The 16,137-nt window shown below is 39.8% G+C and overlaps 1 protein-coding gene across 4 annotated transcripts in view; it reads left to right on the top strand.

The window, feature by feature from the left end:
* The window catches only part of ATP6V1H (ATPase H+ transporting V1 subunit H), a 70,665-nt gene that overhangs the window by 11,356 nt on the left and 43,172 nt on the right, over nt 1-16,137 (top strand). Inside the window, exons 1-7 of one of the 4 annotated variants that reach the window (XM_081117010.1) lie at nt 620-855; nt 2,160-2,315; nt 5,299-5,401; nt 6,498-6,587; nt 9,217-9,330; nt 11,557-11,661; nt 15,131-15,184. In XM_081117010.1, the coding sequence (XP_080973136.1) occupies nt 2,203-2,315; nt 5,299-5,401; nt 6,498-6,587; nt 9,217-9,330; nt 11,557-11,661; nt 15,131-15,184 (579 nt within the window). In that variant the 5' untranslated portion in view covers nt 620-855; nt 2,160-2,202. Of the gene's footprint in view, nt 1-619; nt 856-1,266; nt 1,452-1,495; nt 1,537-2,159; nt 2,316-5,298; nt 5,402-6,497; nt 6,588-9,216; nt 9,331-11,556; nt 11,662-15,130; nt 15,185-16,137 lie in introns of those variants that run through there. The other 3 variants (XM_081117012.1, XM_081117011.1, XM_081117013.1) reach the window with 3 other exon arrangements.

Raw genomic sequence — 16,137 nt, 5'->3', positions numbered from 1 at the left:
GAAGGGAGAAAGAAACATGGATGTGAGAGCGCAACATCCACCGGCTGCCTCCGCACGTCCCGCACCGGGGACCCCAACCAGGTGCGCCCTTGACCAGGTGTCAAACCCACACGTGACCTTCCGTGCCCAGGAGGACGCCCGACCAACTGAGCCGTACCGGCCGGGGCAACACAACTCATATTTTTTTAGTATAATTGCAACTATTGCATGGAAGGGACATTGTTTGCTAAATCCGCAACCCTAGGGCAAGATAACTTTTATGACCCACGTCTGAGCATCCGTTTTCTATATAAAATCGCAACAAGAACGCCTGCTCCCCTGATCTGTTAAATCCAAGTGAAAGTCCATCTATTTAAAAGTACTGAATTAAACTTTTCAAAAGATCTCTGCCTCCAGTGGGTACCTTGGCACTGGAGTGGCCCGCTGGGTTTCGGGGGGACCCCCACGTGGCCGCCCCGCTTTACCCTCCCTCGGGACCGGCCAGTCCGCGCTGGGGGCGGGGGGGCCCGAATCGCCGCGCCCCCGGGCTGCAGCTCCTCGCTCCCGAGCGCGCCGCCCCGCGCCCGGCTCTGTCTGACGCTCCGGGCTTCCGGCTTCCGGCTTCCGCCTTCCGGGTGGTCACATGCCCCTGGTCACGTGACCGACACTCCTGTCATTCTACCGCTGCCACTCCGGCTTCCTTCTCCTGTGCTGCCCTCAACGTCTCCTGGGTGGTGGAACCTCCTCACTTTCCGGCGTCCGAGTCCCCCGCCGTCGCCTAGGCCTCCGGACCGGGCAGGAGAGGCTCTGACTCGGCGCCCGAGCTCGGCGGTGGCCCCGACGCCCCGGACCGCCGCGCCCCCCTGCCGCCTCTGGGTGCGTGGCCGGGCCCCCGGGCTCGCGGAGGGAGGCCGCTCTCAGGGCGCGTCGTGCGGGGCCCTGCCCAAGCGCGGCCGCCCCCGCGGTTCCTCAGCGTCCCCGGTGCGCGCAGGTTCCCCGCCGCTCGGGCCCTCGGGCCCGGGTTCCAGCTTCCCTGCCTCTCGGGCCTTGGCCGGGTTAGGAAACCGCAGAGCCTTCCCCGCAGGGCGGGGGCCGCGAGGGCCGGGCGGGGGCGAGGGAGAGGACGCGTTCAGGGCGAGCTTTCCGCGGGGTGGGCCCGGGCCCGCCCCCCGGAGGCTCGGGTCGCTCGGGGCTGAGGCGACCGCCCGGGGCACCTTGGCGGGCGGGCGGGCGGCTGGGGCCGGAACGAGCCCGCTGGGGCCGGAGCCCCCGCCCTCCTCGCCCCGGGGTTCGGGCCGCAGCGCTCCGAGGTCGAGATTAAGTTGCAGACGCACCGCGGGCATTGGGACCCTGGAGCAGAACCTCAGCTCCTCTGCGGCCGTAGAAGCCTGAGCTGCTGTTTTACGTAAAGGAGCCTCCGTGTTTAGTGTCGTGATAAAATCAGGCCTAAACCTGTGTCTGCTCGTTTCGGGGTGAGACTGACTCAGAAGCTCGTGACTTGTAGGTCCCTGTCGTCAGACTGGACTCCCACTGTTGGCTGTACCTAAGTTATAACTGGTATTTGTTCCGAAAATTTCTCCTGAAATTGATTTTGAAAATCGCTCTGAGCTTTGGTTGGAAAAATAAAGCTCTGTCTTCTAGGAAATTACACCCCCACTTTGGTTATTTTAGTTCGAATGAGTAATTTCAGAAAGGACTTACAAGTTTTTCATGTCACGTGAAAATGATGCTTAGTAAATGCAAATAAAATAATCGATCCTATCTGTACTTTACAGGCTCTTATTTTTTCTGTCAGAAGAGGAAAGTTGATCCCAACTCTCTACAGTTAAAATACTGTCCTATTTTGTATGCCTGTTCTATTTAAGCATGTCAGTTTAAAATACTGTCCTATTTTGTATGCCTGTTCTATTTAAGCATGATTTCCGATGTCAGTTTCTTAAATGGGTTACTGTAACAAAAACCTTTCCTGGAAAAGTATAGACCTAGAGAGAACGCTTTTATGGAGCAGCACATAATTGGTGGACAAGATTTGAAATATAATGATATTCATGTTTAGGATATTTACTATTTGTGGTGAATGATGGGAGAGAGTAAGGTAATAATGATGATATTATTATTAATAACGGTAGTAGTTGTTAAAAAATAACAGCACCTGGTATTCTGGTTTTACCTTGCATCAGAATTGAAGATCTGTTGGAGAACTGTCAAGATCACAAAATTTAGATGACCAAAATGGACATCCGTGGTGCCGTGGATGCTGCTGTCCCAACCAACATTATTGCTGCCAAGGCTGCAGAAGTGCGCGCGAACAAGGTGAACTGGCAGTCCTATCTTCAGTAAGTACTGCTTTGCTGTGAATCACGGGTGATCATGCGCTTTTGCATCAGACTTTTTCATGGTCATGCTTCTATGAGAGAAATATTGGAACCATACTAATAAATGTGGAAGAAGACACTTCCTTCTTAGAATAATTAGCTGTCCTCACCCGAGGATATTTTTTGCATTGCTTTTCAGAGAGAGTGGAAAAGGGAGAGAGAGAGATAGAAACATCGGTGTGAGAGAGACACATCAATTGGTTTCCTCCTGCTCACTCACCAACCAGGGCCAGGGGATTGAACCTGCTGAAACCAAGGTACGTGCCCTTGACTGGAATCGAAGCCGGGACCTTCAGTCTGTGGGCCGACGCTCTAAAAACTGAGCCAAACCGGCCAGGGCCTGTGTCCTCATTTTATTGCAGAATGCACTTAGACTAGAGCACAGGGAGTTTCATGTTTATAATCTAAATAGAATAATGTTGTTATTGATCATAAAGCACTGGCTGACTGGCAGAAGTTGCTTAGCACTGGAATTTGGAACATTTTTAGTTACATGGGGATTTTAAATTGCTTTCTCTTCTGTTCCTCCTTTTCCAAGGCCTCCATACTTTATAAGTTGTATTCTCCATTTTTCCTATTTCTGTCCATTGTTCAGTTGTCCATCTCATGAATTTCTTTTATAAAACTCCTCTGCTCTGTATGTCTGCCCACAAATATTCACCAAATGTTAACTGTATGCCTGCTGCTGAGCTGTTGGTTGTGGGGACATTAGTGGGTATGAAATGTGCCTCCCCTAAAAGAGCTTACAGATTGATAGGGGCTGGACATAACACATGAACTATCAGTGAATCTTACATCACAGTATATTCTGATAAAATAAAACCTGTGGAAGAGTTCCCCAATGTCAAAGGCTTAAATAATATAATAACGCTTTATCTCTCACAAATTAACATGTTATTATGAAGATAAGATTTGATTGAGCCTAGACAGTACATACAGTAGAACCTTTGTTCTTAAACTTATGTTGCCTGTTCTTAAAGGTATCTGGCACATAGCGATTCTAGGTAGAGGAATTGTTAAGACTGGTGCCTGATTCGGTGTGGGATTTTAGAGAAGAGATCAGAGCCCCTAACCTGCTATATTATAGGACTGTCAAAGGAAGACTCAGAAAATATTTGAAACAAGAAAAAAAAGGGTTTCTTGCAACAAATGCTAGGAAGTCTGACTTCAGAAGGAATATCTTGTCAAGTAAAAATAATTATTTGAATGCAGAAGAAAGTTGTAAAATTATAAGATTACCAAGTGTAACGTTCATCATGTACTTTCTTAATGGTAGGAAAACTGCATCTTTCCACATACTTATCCTGTTTACAAAGGTATAACGTGCTTTTACACATTAGCACAGCAAAATCTGGGGGCAGGGAAGTCGTTTTAGCTAGGCAGTTCAGGTTTATGTAAAGACTTCATTTATTTTGGGGCCAGAACCAGATGGAATGGTTTTATCTTAGCCTGTCCCAGGGTGCAGAGTGCATTTTGTCTTTACTGGGATATGACATGCTTAGCCACAATGGCAACAGGACATAGAGTATTTCTTTGCTTCCGTTGTCCCATTAGCCAGACTGGGGATGGAGTGGGGGGGGGAATATATGTTAGTGGCCTCAGTTCTGTCCCTGTAGGGTCTGTCATGCCTATGTGACCTGTGGGAGGAGAGGTTCAATACACGTATGTGAGCGGGGATTGTTTCACATAATTTTTATAGCAATCCTGTGACGTAAGTCTTTTTGTCCTTATTTTATAGATGAGGAGATAGCTGTTCAGATAAGTAACTTGCATGCTCATATAGGTTTTACTTGGTCAAGTGGTTATTAAAAATTTTTTATTGAATGCTTCTGCCTAAGTGCTAGGTAGAACTGCCATTCAAATTCAGTCTGACTGATATGAAAGGAGTAACGTGGTCCGATGTGTGCTTGACAGCCATCTGGTGGTACGTAAGAGATGTGGAGGAGGGTGGATTAGAAGCAGGAAAAAGTGGGGGCTGTGGGAGGTTGACCTGGAGGTGAGACTGTGAGCTGCTCGCGCAGAGTAGAGAGCAGCACTTGGGGAGAACCCGTGGAGTGAGGAATGAAGAGCGCTTTCCACGGAGCCTGAATACGGGCATGGGGGGGCGAGGAGTAGGTGAAGGGGACTGAAGAGGAGTGGCCTGATGGGCATGAGAAGAATGCAGACGTCAAGAAAGAGAGTGTCAGGTGTGGCCACATGGCCACCTGCCTCAGAGATCTAGAAAGACAAGGACTGAAAAGCCATGTTAAATAAGGAACATGTGTGAAGACAGTTCAGTGCTAGAATGAACTAAAAGCCCTGGCTGGCTTGGCTCAGTGGTTAGAGTGCTGGCCTGCCCACCAAAGGGTGTCGTGTTTGATTCCCTGTCAAGGGTAGTACCTGGGCTGCCGGTTCGATCCCCGGCCAGGTTGGGGCATGTAGGGGATCAGGATGAAGTTGTTTTTTCTGAGAGGAGGAGGATCTCATTTTCCTGAGTCTGGAGGAAAAGCATATGCTGGAGAAAATGATCATAGAAGTTTATATAAAGTGTTGTTAGTCTTGATAAATTAGAAGTCCAAATAAACTGTTTGGCTTGGAAGGGGAGTAAAGGTGAGGTTTTGGATAGTGCTAAGAAGTGACATACTTTTGGGTTCTTCCTATGGGCCAGGCATTGCGCTAATCGCCCCATGTGAACTGTGTAATTTCATCCTCAATTCAGCCCCTTAAGAGCAATGTGGTTATTGTTGCCACTTCACAGATAAATTCACTCAGTCCAGAGAGGTCGCATGATCAGTAAGTGGTGGAGCTGAGCTTTGAACTCAGGTCTTTTCGATGGCAGGGCCCCGTGTCAACCCTCATGGTTTACTCCTGAGGAGAGAGGAGGAAGACTGAAATGTCTACGTCGCTTGCTTATAGCGGTTATTCAACTCTTACTCAACAAGAACACCTTGTTCTTACTTTCTAGGGGCCAGATGATTTCTGCTGAAGATTGTGAATTCATTCAAAGGTTTGAAATGAAAAGAAGTCCTGAGGAGAAGCAAGAGATGCTTCAAACTGAAGGCAGCCAGGTGACTGATGTAAACATTATATCACGGACACTTCCCCACATCATTACAAATTCTAGAAATGTTTTTAACGACTATGTGATATTCCATTGTAGGTACGCATCATAATTGAGCTACAAGTCCTTTTTTATTGGAAAAGTTTTTGAATGACTTCCAGTTTTCTTTGTTAATTTTGGAAAAATGTTATATTGACTATGTTTATTCTCTTATCCTTTTCTGCATTTCTGAAAATCTTCTGAGAATAGATTTCTAGAAGGGAAATCACTGTTTCAAAGTATATGATACTTTTAAAGTTGCTGAACTTTTTTGTAGAAAAAAATTTTCACTTTCTGTTCTCACTAGAATAATAAGCAGTTCCGCTATCCATCCCATTTTCTGATGTGGGACCCTGATTGGCTGAAGGAGCTCACATACAACTCAGCCTGACTCCCACAACAATTAGTCATTTAAATTCCTGGGAAATTTGGGAAGGAATGTGTTGTTGGTGCCAGTTTCTGTTGAATTCCAGAGAGGCTGTTACATAGTTGATAACTTGAAGAATGGAGACAGGTCAAAGCCTTCTGATTCCAATTCCCACTACCCTTGTTGTTCTGCTTCCTAGTAAACACCAAAAAAAGAGAAAAAAATTCAAGACCAATAATGATATTTGATTGTCTACATAACTTAATCTTTATGTTGTCTTGAGTAATTAAGAGTTGATAGTGGCTAGGCCTGTCTATTTAAAAATAGTAAGTATTTTGAAATTTACCACTAGAAATGAGCAAAAATCTGAGGCAAGTCATAATATGGTCCTCCCATACCTTATCACAATATTTGTAAAAGGCATACATTTTTAGTAATTGAAATCTGTTGGTGAATAGCACTTGTATCCTAATTTAGACAAGCAAAATATAGGAGTTGGCAAAAGTAGGTTTATAGTTGTGAGTACATGAAATGCAGAGTTTATTCCTGTACTATTATTATTTATTAATTATTGTATTATTTACCAAATGAACAACTGTAAACCTACTTTTGCCAACTCCATGTTATACTGAAATTCCATTAATATGTTGTGTTTTTAGTTGAAAACAGTAATTAACATTGATTTCATTTTTTCTAGTGTGCTAAAACATTTATAAATCTGATGACTCATATCTCCAAAGAACAGACAGTTCAGTACATACTAACTATGGTTGATGATATGTTGCAGGTAGGTATATTCTTAATATATTTGGTGACTTTGTCTTTTTGTGTACTGCACAGTAACAACATTTTTGTAAGCTTTCACTTACAACACTGGTTCTCTTTTAGAATGTAATAATATATTTTTCTTAATTATATGAGTTGTAATTTGCTAATAGTGATAAAGATGGGAATGCATACGTATAGGCTGTTTTTGTTGTTTTTCAGCATAGGAAGTAATCCATAGGTATTTTCCCCCTGAAACATCTTGGAGTTCTTTGTGAACACCAGCAGTGTTTGGTGAATCACTTGAAGCTTTTCGGATGCTCTGTGTACTTTCCGATGAAATGGCTCCTTCACTTTCAGTCATTCAACAGATTTCTATGCCCCTGTGTTCCAGGCTAGTGTGAGGCACTGGGTCTTCAGTGCTGAATGTAGGCAAGGTTCTTGCCCTCAAAAGCATTGTCCCTTTGGAGAATGTTTTGCTAATCGCCTGAGACTTGTCTAGTTGTATAAAGTTTCTATTTATTGCCTACTCTCCCTGAACACAGAGGAACCTCATTTATTCACAATTTTGTATTTTACACCTGAGTACAATCTAGGTTTAGATTGTTGGTATATAGAGTAGTTCTTTTTGAAACAGGTTGTCTGGCTGCTAAATCCAATGCCTGTCTACATGTCTTAGGAGACTTGAAGAAGAGTGTCAATCTGGCTGCCAAGGGTTGTTCTGTCAGTTTACAAGAAAAAACACTTATTGATAGCCTACTATGTGTCAAGCACTGTACTAACTCTGATTGAGAATACAAAGGTTAAGAAGAATGGTGCTGTCTACCTAAGGGCCTTCATGTCATTTACAGGAATGTAGTGATTTTATAATGTGAGAGAGGATCAATACACAGCCTGGGGTGATGCAGGCCTATGAGAATGGCCTTGGTCCTCTGAGCACTTTTTCCTTTAAAAAAGTAAAGTTTAGAAAATTGGGGAATGTTGTGGTCTGCATTGGCTATCCTGGTGGTTATATGAGACTACACCTAGAATGGGGAGGCTATGAGTTGGTATGTAGACCTCTGTTTTATTTATGTCACACACACAGACACACACACATATCCTCAATTTTTATGTATATCCACATAGCTATAAATTAAAAACCATGAGTTCACACTCTCTCAAATTTCATTGTATCTCGGTACTACAGACTTCATTCTCGCCTCCTCTTTCCATACTTGTAATCTCTTCTGACAGTGAGATTGTGAGATCCTCTAATCCTCCATCTATTAACTCATTTATTCTACTCTATAATACAAAGAAAATATTTTTTGACTTACGTAACTGAAAAACAAGCCCTTTACCTAGAGTTCAGTGTTTGTTTGCAGTACTTTATCTTTAAACTGAGGGTATGTAGTCAGAGTATTGTGTTCAGGTTTCGTTCAGACTGGTTAAATTATTTTTCTTGAAATAATTTGGATTCATTTACTTGTATTCTACTTTAGTTTTTTTCTCACCCTTGTTTATTTTATTTTATTATGTAAAACATTAATGTGCTTCTAGAAGTCAAAACTATATACAGAAAAACATGCTCAGAAATGTCACCAACACTTTACCCCACCCCTTGTACTCCATTCCCACCCATCTCTTGTAGGTAACCAATATCCTAGATTTCTGGTTTATTTTTACTGTTTTTCTTTTTCCTTTTTTTTTTTTTTTTTTGGCAAAAATAGGTAGGTACATATGTATTTTCTTATATTTCCCTCTTTTTTATACAAAAATACATACTGTGAAAAGAAGGCTTTATGCATATTCTCTTAAAGGTTTGTAATGGGACTCCTGGGACAATGATGGTTGGTATTACATTTTTAAGCAGGAATTGAGACCACAAAGGACTAGTAGCAGAAGATGGATTTTAAAGTTATTTAAAACGTATAAAATAGTTTCTGCTCTTAATGTATGTAGGGTACTTTGTTCATTTACATGCACAATTAAAATTTTAACTTTGGAAATAATCTACCAGTGGAGTTAATGATGACCTACCGGAACTTTGAGTCCTTTGATAAAGTCATCATCACAACCATTTCCATTGTTACTCTGGACTATAGTGTTTATTGCCTCAGGAGATGGTAGTGTGTTCCTCAGATGGGGTAACTGTTAGCACAGACCAAAATTAAAACCAGTGTATTTAAAAAGAATTAAATGTTGATCTGAAAATTAAAATTATTGTTTATGTTGTTATTTGTACTTTTACCAAATATAGCTACTTAGAAACCACATTCACTTGGTGAACCTGATAGTGGATTTCAGCCAATAATATGAGTAGAAGTGTTGAGATAACAGTGGGAAAGGCAGGTCAGCAGTGCAGGCTGAGAAGAAATTACCTTAAGAGTGCTACACCTTGCAGGGCTGGCATCTGTTATCTTGACTCACTTGAATTAAACTAATCATAATAATTAAAGGTGATTTCATTTTTTAAATATCCCTGTACCCATTACCATCCCTTTTCCCCTCATAATAATAACAACAGGGAGGCAAATCTCATACATGCTGGAAAATAAAACACTCAAATTGATGGGATATAAAATGAAACGTTGAGTAACAGTGCACAGTGGTTACATTCTTTAGAAAAACACATTCTGACTAGTGATATCATTTCTTTTATTTTTTAGGAAAATCATCAGCGCGTTAGCATTTTTTTTGACTATGCTAAACGGAGCAAGAACACTGCCTGGTCCTACTTTCTGCCAATGTTGAATCGCCAGGATCTCTTTACTGTTCATATGGTAAATTTGAATTGGTCAAATTTCTGATTTAGGGAAGAAACACAGGCATTTATGACTTGGTAACCTCCCAGTTCCCAGAGGAGTAACTGCTGTGATGTTAACTTTTCAAAGTAGTGTTTTCTTATTGGTGTTTAATAATGTGGAGATATGGGGAAGATAAAAGAGAGAGGGTTGCTCTGATATAGTTTTTGTTTTGTAGAGTGTAATGATGAGTCCTTAGCATAAAAGCCTTATAATTCACACGTGCAAGTAGCTCTGGACATCTCTGAAAGAATTAACCAAATTTTACTTTATAAACTAAATTTTGCTTTGAAGCAGCTACTGTGTTTAATTTTTATTTTAATTAAGCAATTTCTTAATTACTTTTTAATATCTTAAATACGATCCTGTTTTAAACTGAAAGGCTATCTTTGGAAGTCTTAACACTGAAGAATCTTTTAAGGAGTGTGTGGAGAAGTTATGAGAGGACAGTTGAGAGAATAAATCTCTGACCAGGCCTTTTCTGTTCCCAACAGGGAGTGAGCTGTGGGGCGGGGGAGGCTCCTGAGGTTGCTCATCTTAGTAGATGCCTTTAGTGAATCACTATCAGTGAAATAATTTTGAGCATGCATGTTCTCTCTCTCTCCTTATATATACATGTTCATTTATGTGTGAGTGTATTCATATATTGTATATATTTTAACACATAAAAAGAAGTTAAAAAGGAGGACTCATGAAATAAACTATTTTAAAGAATACTTTAAAAAAACGATAATATATTTTATTTTTTCAAATTTTAGAGGCTTGTTTTCACTGTCTGGATACTGGTTTAAAAATCTTCCTAATTTTGATGGTTTTATAATAAAATTGACAAATATATTAAAGACCAAATATAAATTTAGGGTAAAGTTCATCATTATTAATTGTGTAGCCAAATCCAGGTTTTAATTTCTTTATGATTTCAATTACTTTTGGCTAATCTTTTAAATTTTGAGAGTCAGATTATCTTTGATATATCACTGATAAAGGAGCTTTATGCTAGGAGTAGAAACCTCAGGTCTCTTGTTCCTTTGTTCCATTTTGATTGTGCTTACATTGCTGATAATACTTTCAATTCCTGGTTTCCGTATGGGAACCTTTTCAAGTCACTTATCTATTTTGTGGATGTTAGGTCAGTTTGAAGTAAATAATATAACTGTAAATTCATTTAGCTAGGCACATGAAAATGTCAGTATGTCCACTTAGTAAAGTAGTTGAGGTGCTCCTGTTAGCCCTCCATGGTGTAGAATTCCAGATATGTCATGACACTTGAATGCTTGACACACTGACCTTAAGTGTGCCTCCATCACCTGGCTCAGCTGTATCCAAGTATAAGAACAAATATCAGTCCACCGGCACAGGAGTTATTTGGGGGTTAGCTAACCTTAGCCTTCCATTCTCGACTAGGATTAATTATTGCTGAATAATTGGAGTTTTGAAACACTGGCTTGCTTTCAGAAAGTTCTGAAAGAATATATAATTGGGTTTGTGTGTGGAGAAGTAGTATTTTATACTGCCTGTTTTGTTTGTGTATATATAGGTTTTCAGATTTATTGTATAATTATTCAGGTGTAATTGACAAATTGTAAGACATTTAAAGTGTACAACATAATGATTTGATATACATATACTTATAGTATCTACTTAATAAAAAAATCATGATTAGTTTTATAGCTTGAAGAAAATTGAGAAATCTTTGAACGAGGAGAAAAGGGTATATTTTTATATACCAAGAGAGATGGCTCTTTAACGCCAGGATATATTTTACTTCAAGATAAAGGTTTTTAAGTATGAGAGCTCACAAGGGGCTTGGAATGAGCAAGGTGCTGGCTGGCAATTTGTTATAGATTGCTCAGGACTCTGGCAGGTGCTTTGGTGAAAGTCTGCTGCTGAGAAGGATTTCTGCATTCTTTTGATTTTTGCTGGTCTTATAATGAATCCCAGTCTTACTTTTGAAACTCAAAATAATACAGAGAATGTCATGAAATTCTTAATTTAACGACTAATTTTGGTTCACTTTATTGGAAATATTTGAAAATCATTTGGATTATATTTAAAAATTAACTTTTAAAAATGAAATATAAACTATTTTTGGAGGAGTTGAGTGTTAAAAAAACGTAGCAAAATGGTTACAAGTCCTGGTTTTGAAGGTATATGATGTGATTTTAAAAACCGATATAGTATTCACATGCATTTCTTATTTTTTAGGCAGCAAGAATTATTGCCAAGTTAGCAGCTTGGGGGAAAGAATTGATGGAAGGCAGTGACTTAAATTACTATTTCAATTGGATAAAAACTCAACTGAGTTCACAGGTAAAAGACATTTCTTTTGGAATATAACATCCATGTTCCCTTAAACTGTTTGTGGTAATTATGGGAAATTACAAAGAGTCTTATATTAAAATAATGCCATTTTGAACTTGATAAGTAAGCCAAACTACTGTTAGGTATGGTAATATGCTTCACTTTTTCTTTGACTGGCTTCAGCTCAACCCTTTCTGTCCTTTCTGCCACTTGGTATTTTCCATTCATGCTTTTCAGTGGGCAGGGATTACCTCCTTTCCAGTTGGCTGCCAAGATCACATAGGTCGGAAAATTGAAAGGAATCACACAGCTCCAAAGAGCATACTCATGTAAGGCTTTTATGACTGGAAAAGAAACTGTACATCCGGGAGAGAGTGCAGGCAAGCTTTGGGGCTGAGAGGCTTCCAGAAGCAGCACCCACATCTGTCTCAGGACTCTGGACCACCAATTGTGGGAGAAATCTTGGTTTTGGGAGAACTCCCCAGAAGTTTCTAGTGGGATCTTTCATGCCCTGTTAGTCACTTAACCAGGCTGAGCTGCCTAACTAGTTACACCAATAAACAAACTGGCCCTGGGTGCCACCAGGGAGTTTCAAACTGTAAACAGCACTTCATACATCACTAGTCAGCCCTCTTATTCCAGCCTTGGCCGAGTCCATATCAGGTTTCTAGGCACTCCTGGGCAAGCTGGGGATGCTGGGACCAGCTGTGAGACGACAGCCTCACAGAGTCGCTCAGGATTTCACTGTATCATTGTGGGGCTGAACGTTTTGGCCTGAGGTTAAACATGAAGCCTGCTTACTGGTTGTCTTGTTGCTTTCAGGCCTCTCTGGTTCTGCTTCCCCGTGGAGGAAGTAGCTTGCTGGCTTAGTGGCTGGGAAAAGGACAGGTTTTCTGGTTTTGTCTTCACAGTTCCCTAGAACAGGGCAAAAGACAGGATACTTATGATGGCTTAGTGGTGTGTTTCTCTTAGGCTTCCAGTATTCGGTGGTAAGGGGAGACTTGGTGGGAATGATCAGAAAAGGAGTGACATGAAGGTGGTGGGGGAGGAGCATTCTGGGGGAGAAAGGTAGAAGAGAATGAGATTTTGGTATTGGGATGGGTGATGTGAAGGAATGGGACCAGGAGAAGTAATACTGGCTGCTATTGTGTCGTGTTAGATTTCAAATAAATGTCTATTAGAAATACATTTTTGGAAAGTTGTCATTTAGATTTCAATGATGATTATTTTAATAGATTTTAATTTGAAGTATAAGAGATACACCATGACATTTTGCTGAGATTGGTTTTTTGACTTATTGCCTGTGTTTTGGAGGGAGCCTAATTGTTTTTATATTTGGATAGGGATATTTTGGGGTGTCTTGAATAAATTAAGTATTTTTTATGTCAGTAGCATAAATATTAACACTTTTTTGCTTAGTTTTAAAATGTATTTTTCCAAGAGCCACAAGTTTATAGATTTTAGTGAGTTTGTGAGGTATTTAAAAAGCAAGATATTTAGAACATGAACATCTCATTTTATAATTTCTAAATGTATATCATTTGGGATCAGAATACTTAGTTAAATATGTATATCCCTGCTTTTTTCTATTTGAATTTAGTTCTTCCTTTGAGCAAACTTAATTCTGCATTAGTGTTAGCTTTATTGTATAGTGCTATATGGTATGGTGCTATAGTGCATTAGTGTTAGCTTTATGGTATAGTAGTAATGGGACTCTATTGTAGCTAGATTCATAAATGAAAATAAGCAGGAAAGAATGTATACTTGTAGTTTGCCACTAACATTTTGAGTTGTTTCATCTAAGACTTTTCCTCATAGGAATAACATTTATGTTGTGTCTCAGATGATTTGTCACTTTTGGAATGATTAACAAGGGTTGTAACCATATTGAGCAATTGGAGGAAATATTCCTTTCTTAAAAAATATTTTTTTCATTTTTAATTTTTTTCCTGTTTTTTGTAATTAAAAATTTTTAATGTTGACACAATTGCAGGTATCCCCCTTTCTCCCACCCTTTGCCCACCTTCACCAACCCCCCCCTCCCCCTCCCTTGGCTTTCACTAAACTATTGCCTGTGTCCATGGGGTATGTATATTGATTTGAGAGAAGGGAAGAGAGAGAGAGAAAGAGACAGGGAGAGAGAGAAAGGGAGAGAAAGAAACGTCGATTTGACTCTTTGGTTGATTAGGTTGATTCATGCATGTGCCCTGACTGGAGATCAAACCTGAAATCTTGGCATTATCGAGATGATGCTCCAACCAACTGAGCCACCCAACCAGGGCGTGCGGGAAATATTTCTATTGTCACTAGTGGAAGCAAATATTTCAATGTATAGAACAGTTTTCATTAGAATTGGTATTAGATAAGTTCTCTTAAAAACCTTTTCTGTATCTTTCTAGCATATTCTTTCTATCACCAAGTCTTTGGCTTTATTTACGGTATGGCATTTCTGCTTTGCAAGTTCTTCTGCTTACAGAATGACTCTTCAGGGTTCCCAGGCCCAATCTGGCTTTGCTTCTCGGAGCCTGGTCACTGCTTCTGCTAGGCTCTGTATTGCACTCTCTCTCTTGCTGTGGGCAGACACCTCTTCTATAGCTTTTTATCAGAATTAAATTACAGACTTCTTGTTAAAAGAATGAAACATAGGATTATTTGGGATTTTATTTGCTACTTTGCTTTAATGTCATTTGATAACACTATATCTGGAAGGTCTCTTTTTCTTCGATGTATTTTCTCTCTCATAAAAGGGACCACAATTTCATGATTCTAATAGAAATAAATTTTCAAAAGTCTAGATTAGTTGCAAGTTTGGATATTTTGTTCTTTGACTTACAGCGACATTTAGGAGTATTATACTTGGTTATAGGGGGCTCATGCCTGACACTTAGTAGGCAATAGTTATTGAATAAAACAAAATAAAAATTTCCTTTCAGAAATTTATTATCACTTTTCTTTTGTATATTTGGCCTTTCACTTTCTACCTTAAAATTTCCTTGGTCATTTCTATATAATGAGTGAAATTTTGGTTTTCAGTGTAACTTGTTAGCATTGCTGTGATAACCAGATTTTAAGTTCTGTGTAGTATCTTCCCATCATGAGGCTCCTATTTCAAAAACTTGGCACAGAATATAGTGTAGATAGTTCAGCTTAAGACAATTGTCTTATTGGAGAAACAATTTAGTAAGTAGATCCTGAGACTTGGAAATTTGTACCAGCTTCACTCCTGAAATTTAGCTGGAGCTTAGTATTCAGCTTATTATTGTTCCGTTTTAAATAATATGTTGATTAAGATAGTATCTGGATGAGTATAATGATAATTTAGCATATTCATATCATCCTCATTCTTTTTCTTAGTTGATGATACTCCAATAAGTAGGATTAGGGAAAAATAAAATTTGGTTAGCTCTCTTTCATACACTGATAAATTAGGATAAAATTAAAAGCAAAACTAAGTAATAAGTTATTTATTTTGTAATAGAAACTGCGTGGTAGCGGTGTTGCTGTTGAAACAGGAACAGTCTCTTCAAGTGATGTAAGTACATTCCTTCTTAATTCACTAGCCTCCTAACACCCTGAATATAAGTTATTTTGAGTCATAGACATTTACAGTTTTGAAGATGTTTACTAGTGCCCCGAATGTAAATTCATGGATTTGATGTCACCTCCAGTTAGGTGAATGATATTGTAACACTATATCTAAATATTTATGGTCTCTAGTGATCACTGTTCTGTGGATACACATGAGACTTGTGCTTCCCTGTTACTCTCCTTCTCGGGCCACTTTGTGTCAGATCTGAGAATCAAAGCAAGAGCAGATACACAGTTGGAGCAAATAATCATAAAGTTATTGTCTTCAGAGCTTCAGTTGTCTGATAAACTAATATCTTTCTAATAGATGAGTGAACATTGTGTCAAACAGTTGAAAACAGTTCAATAACCTTTATGCCACTGAAACACCGTTGCTCAAAACGTGTTGCTCAAGGCTTTATATGGGGTTACATGGTGGCCAGACCCTCTTCCCCCTCTTTTTGGGCCAACTTCTCCCTATATTTTTGTAGAGCCAAAAAGTTAAAGGCTAAAACTAATCATGTCTCTCAAGTTTGTTTTTTGGTTAGAGTTATTTTCTCCACTTGGGAATGGTATAACTTTATTGTACTCAGAATAGCTCCAAAACTGGTAATACATTTGGACAACAGGGCTGGAATGATTGGAACCAGTTGAGAGAAAGATAAGGGGACAAAAGTTAGAAATGTAGGTAAAGTGTATCTAGCTTCATTTGTTGGAAATATCTCTGGAAAACTAAAAGCATCTTTAGAGGATAGTGTCTATAGTCTGCCTATAATAGACCTAAATGAAGCTCTGTAGAAGCCATTTAATGCCCATATTAATTACTGATACTTCCATATTTTGCATAGAACATACTTGTATGTATTCTCTGAGATTATAGATGGCAGCACAACCCACTTTCAAAGCCAAAAGTGGGTC

Source organism: Miniopterus schreibersii (genome assembly GCF_964146895.1).
Source record: "Miniopterus schreibersii genome assembly, chromosome: 17".
Lineage (NCBI taxonomy): Eukaryota > Metazoa > Chordata > Mammalia > Chiroptera > Miniopteridae > Miniopterus > Miniopterus schreibersii.
Note: the sequence above shows the minus strand (reverse complement) of the source record. Positions and strands in the feature narration are given on the sequence as shown.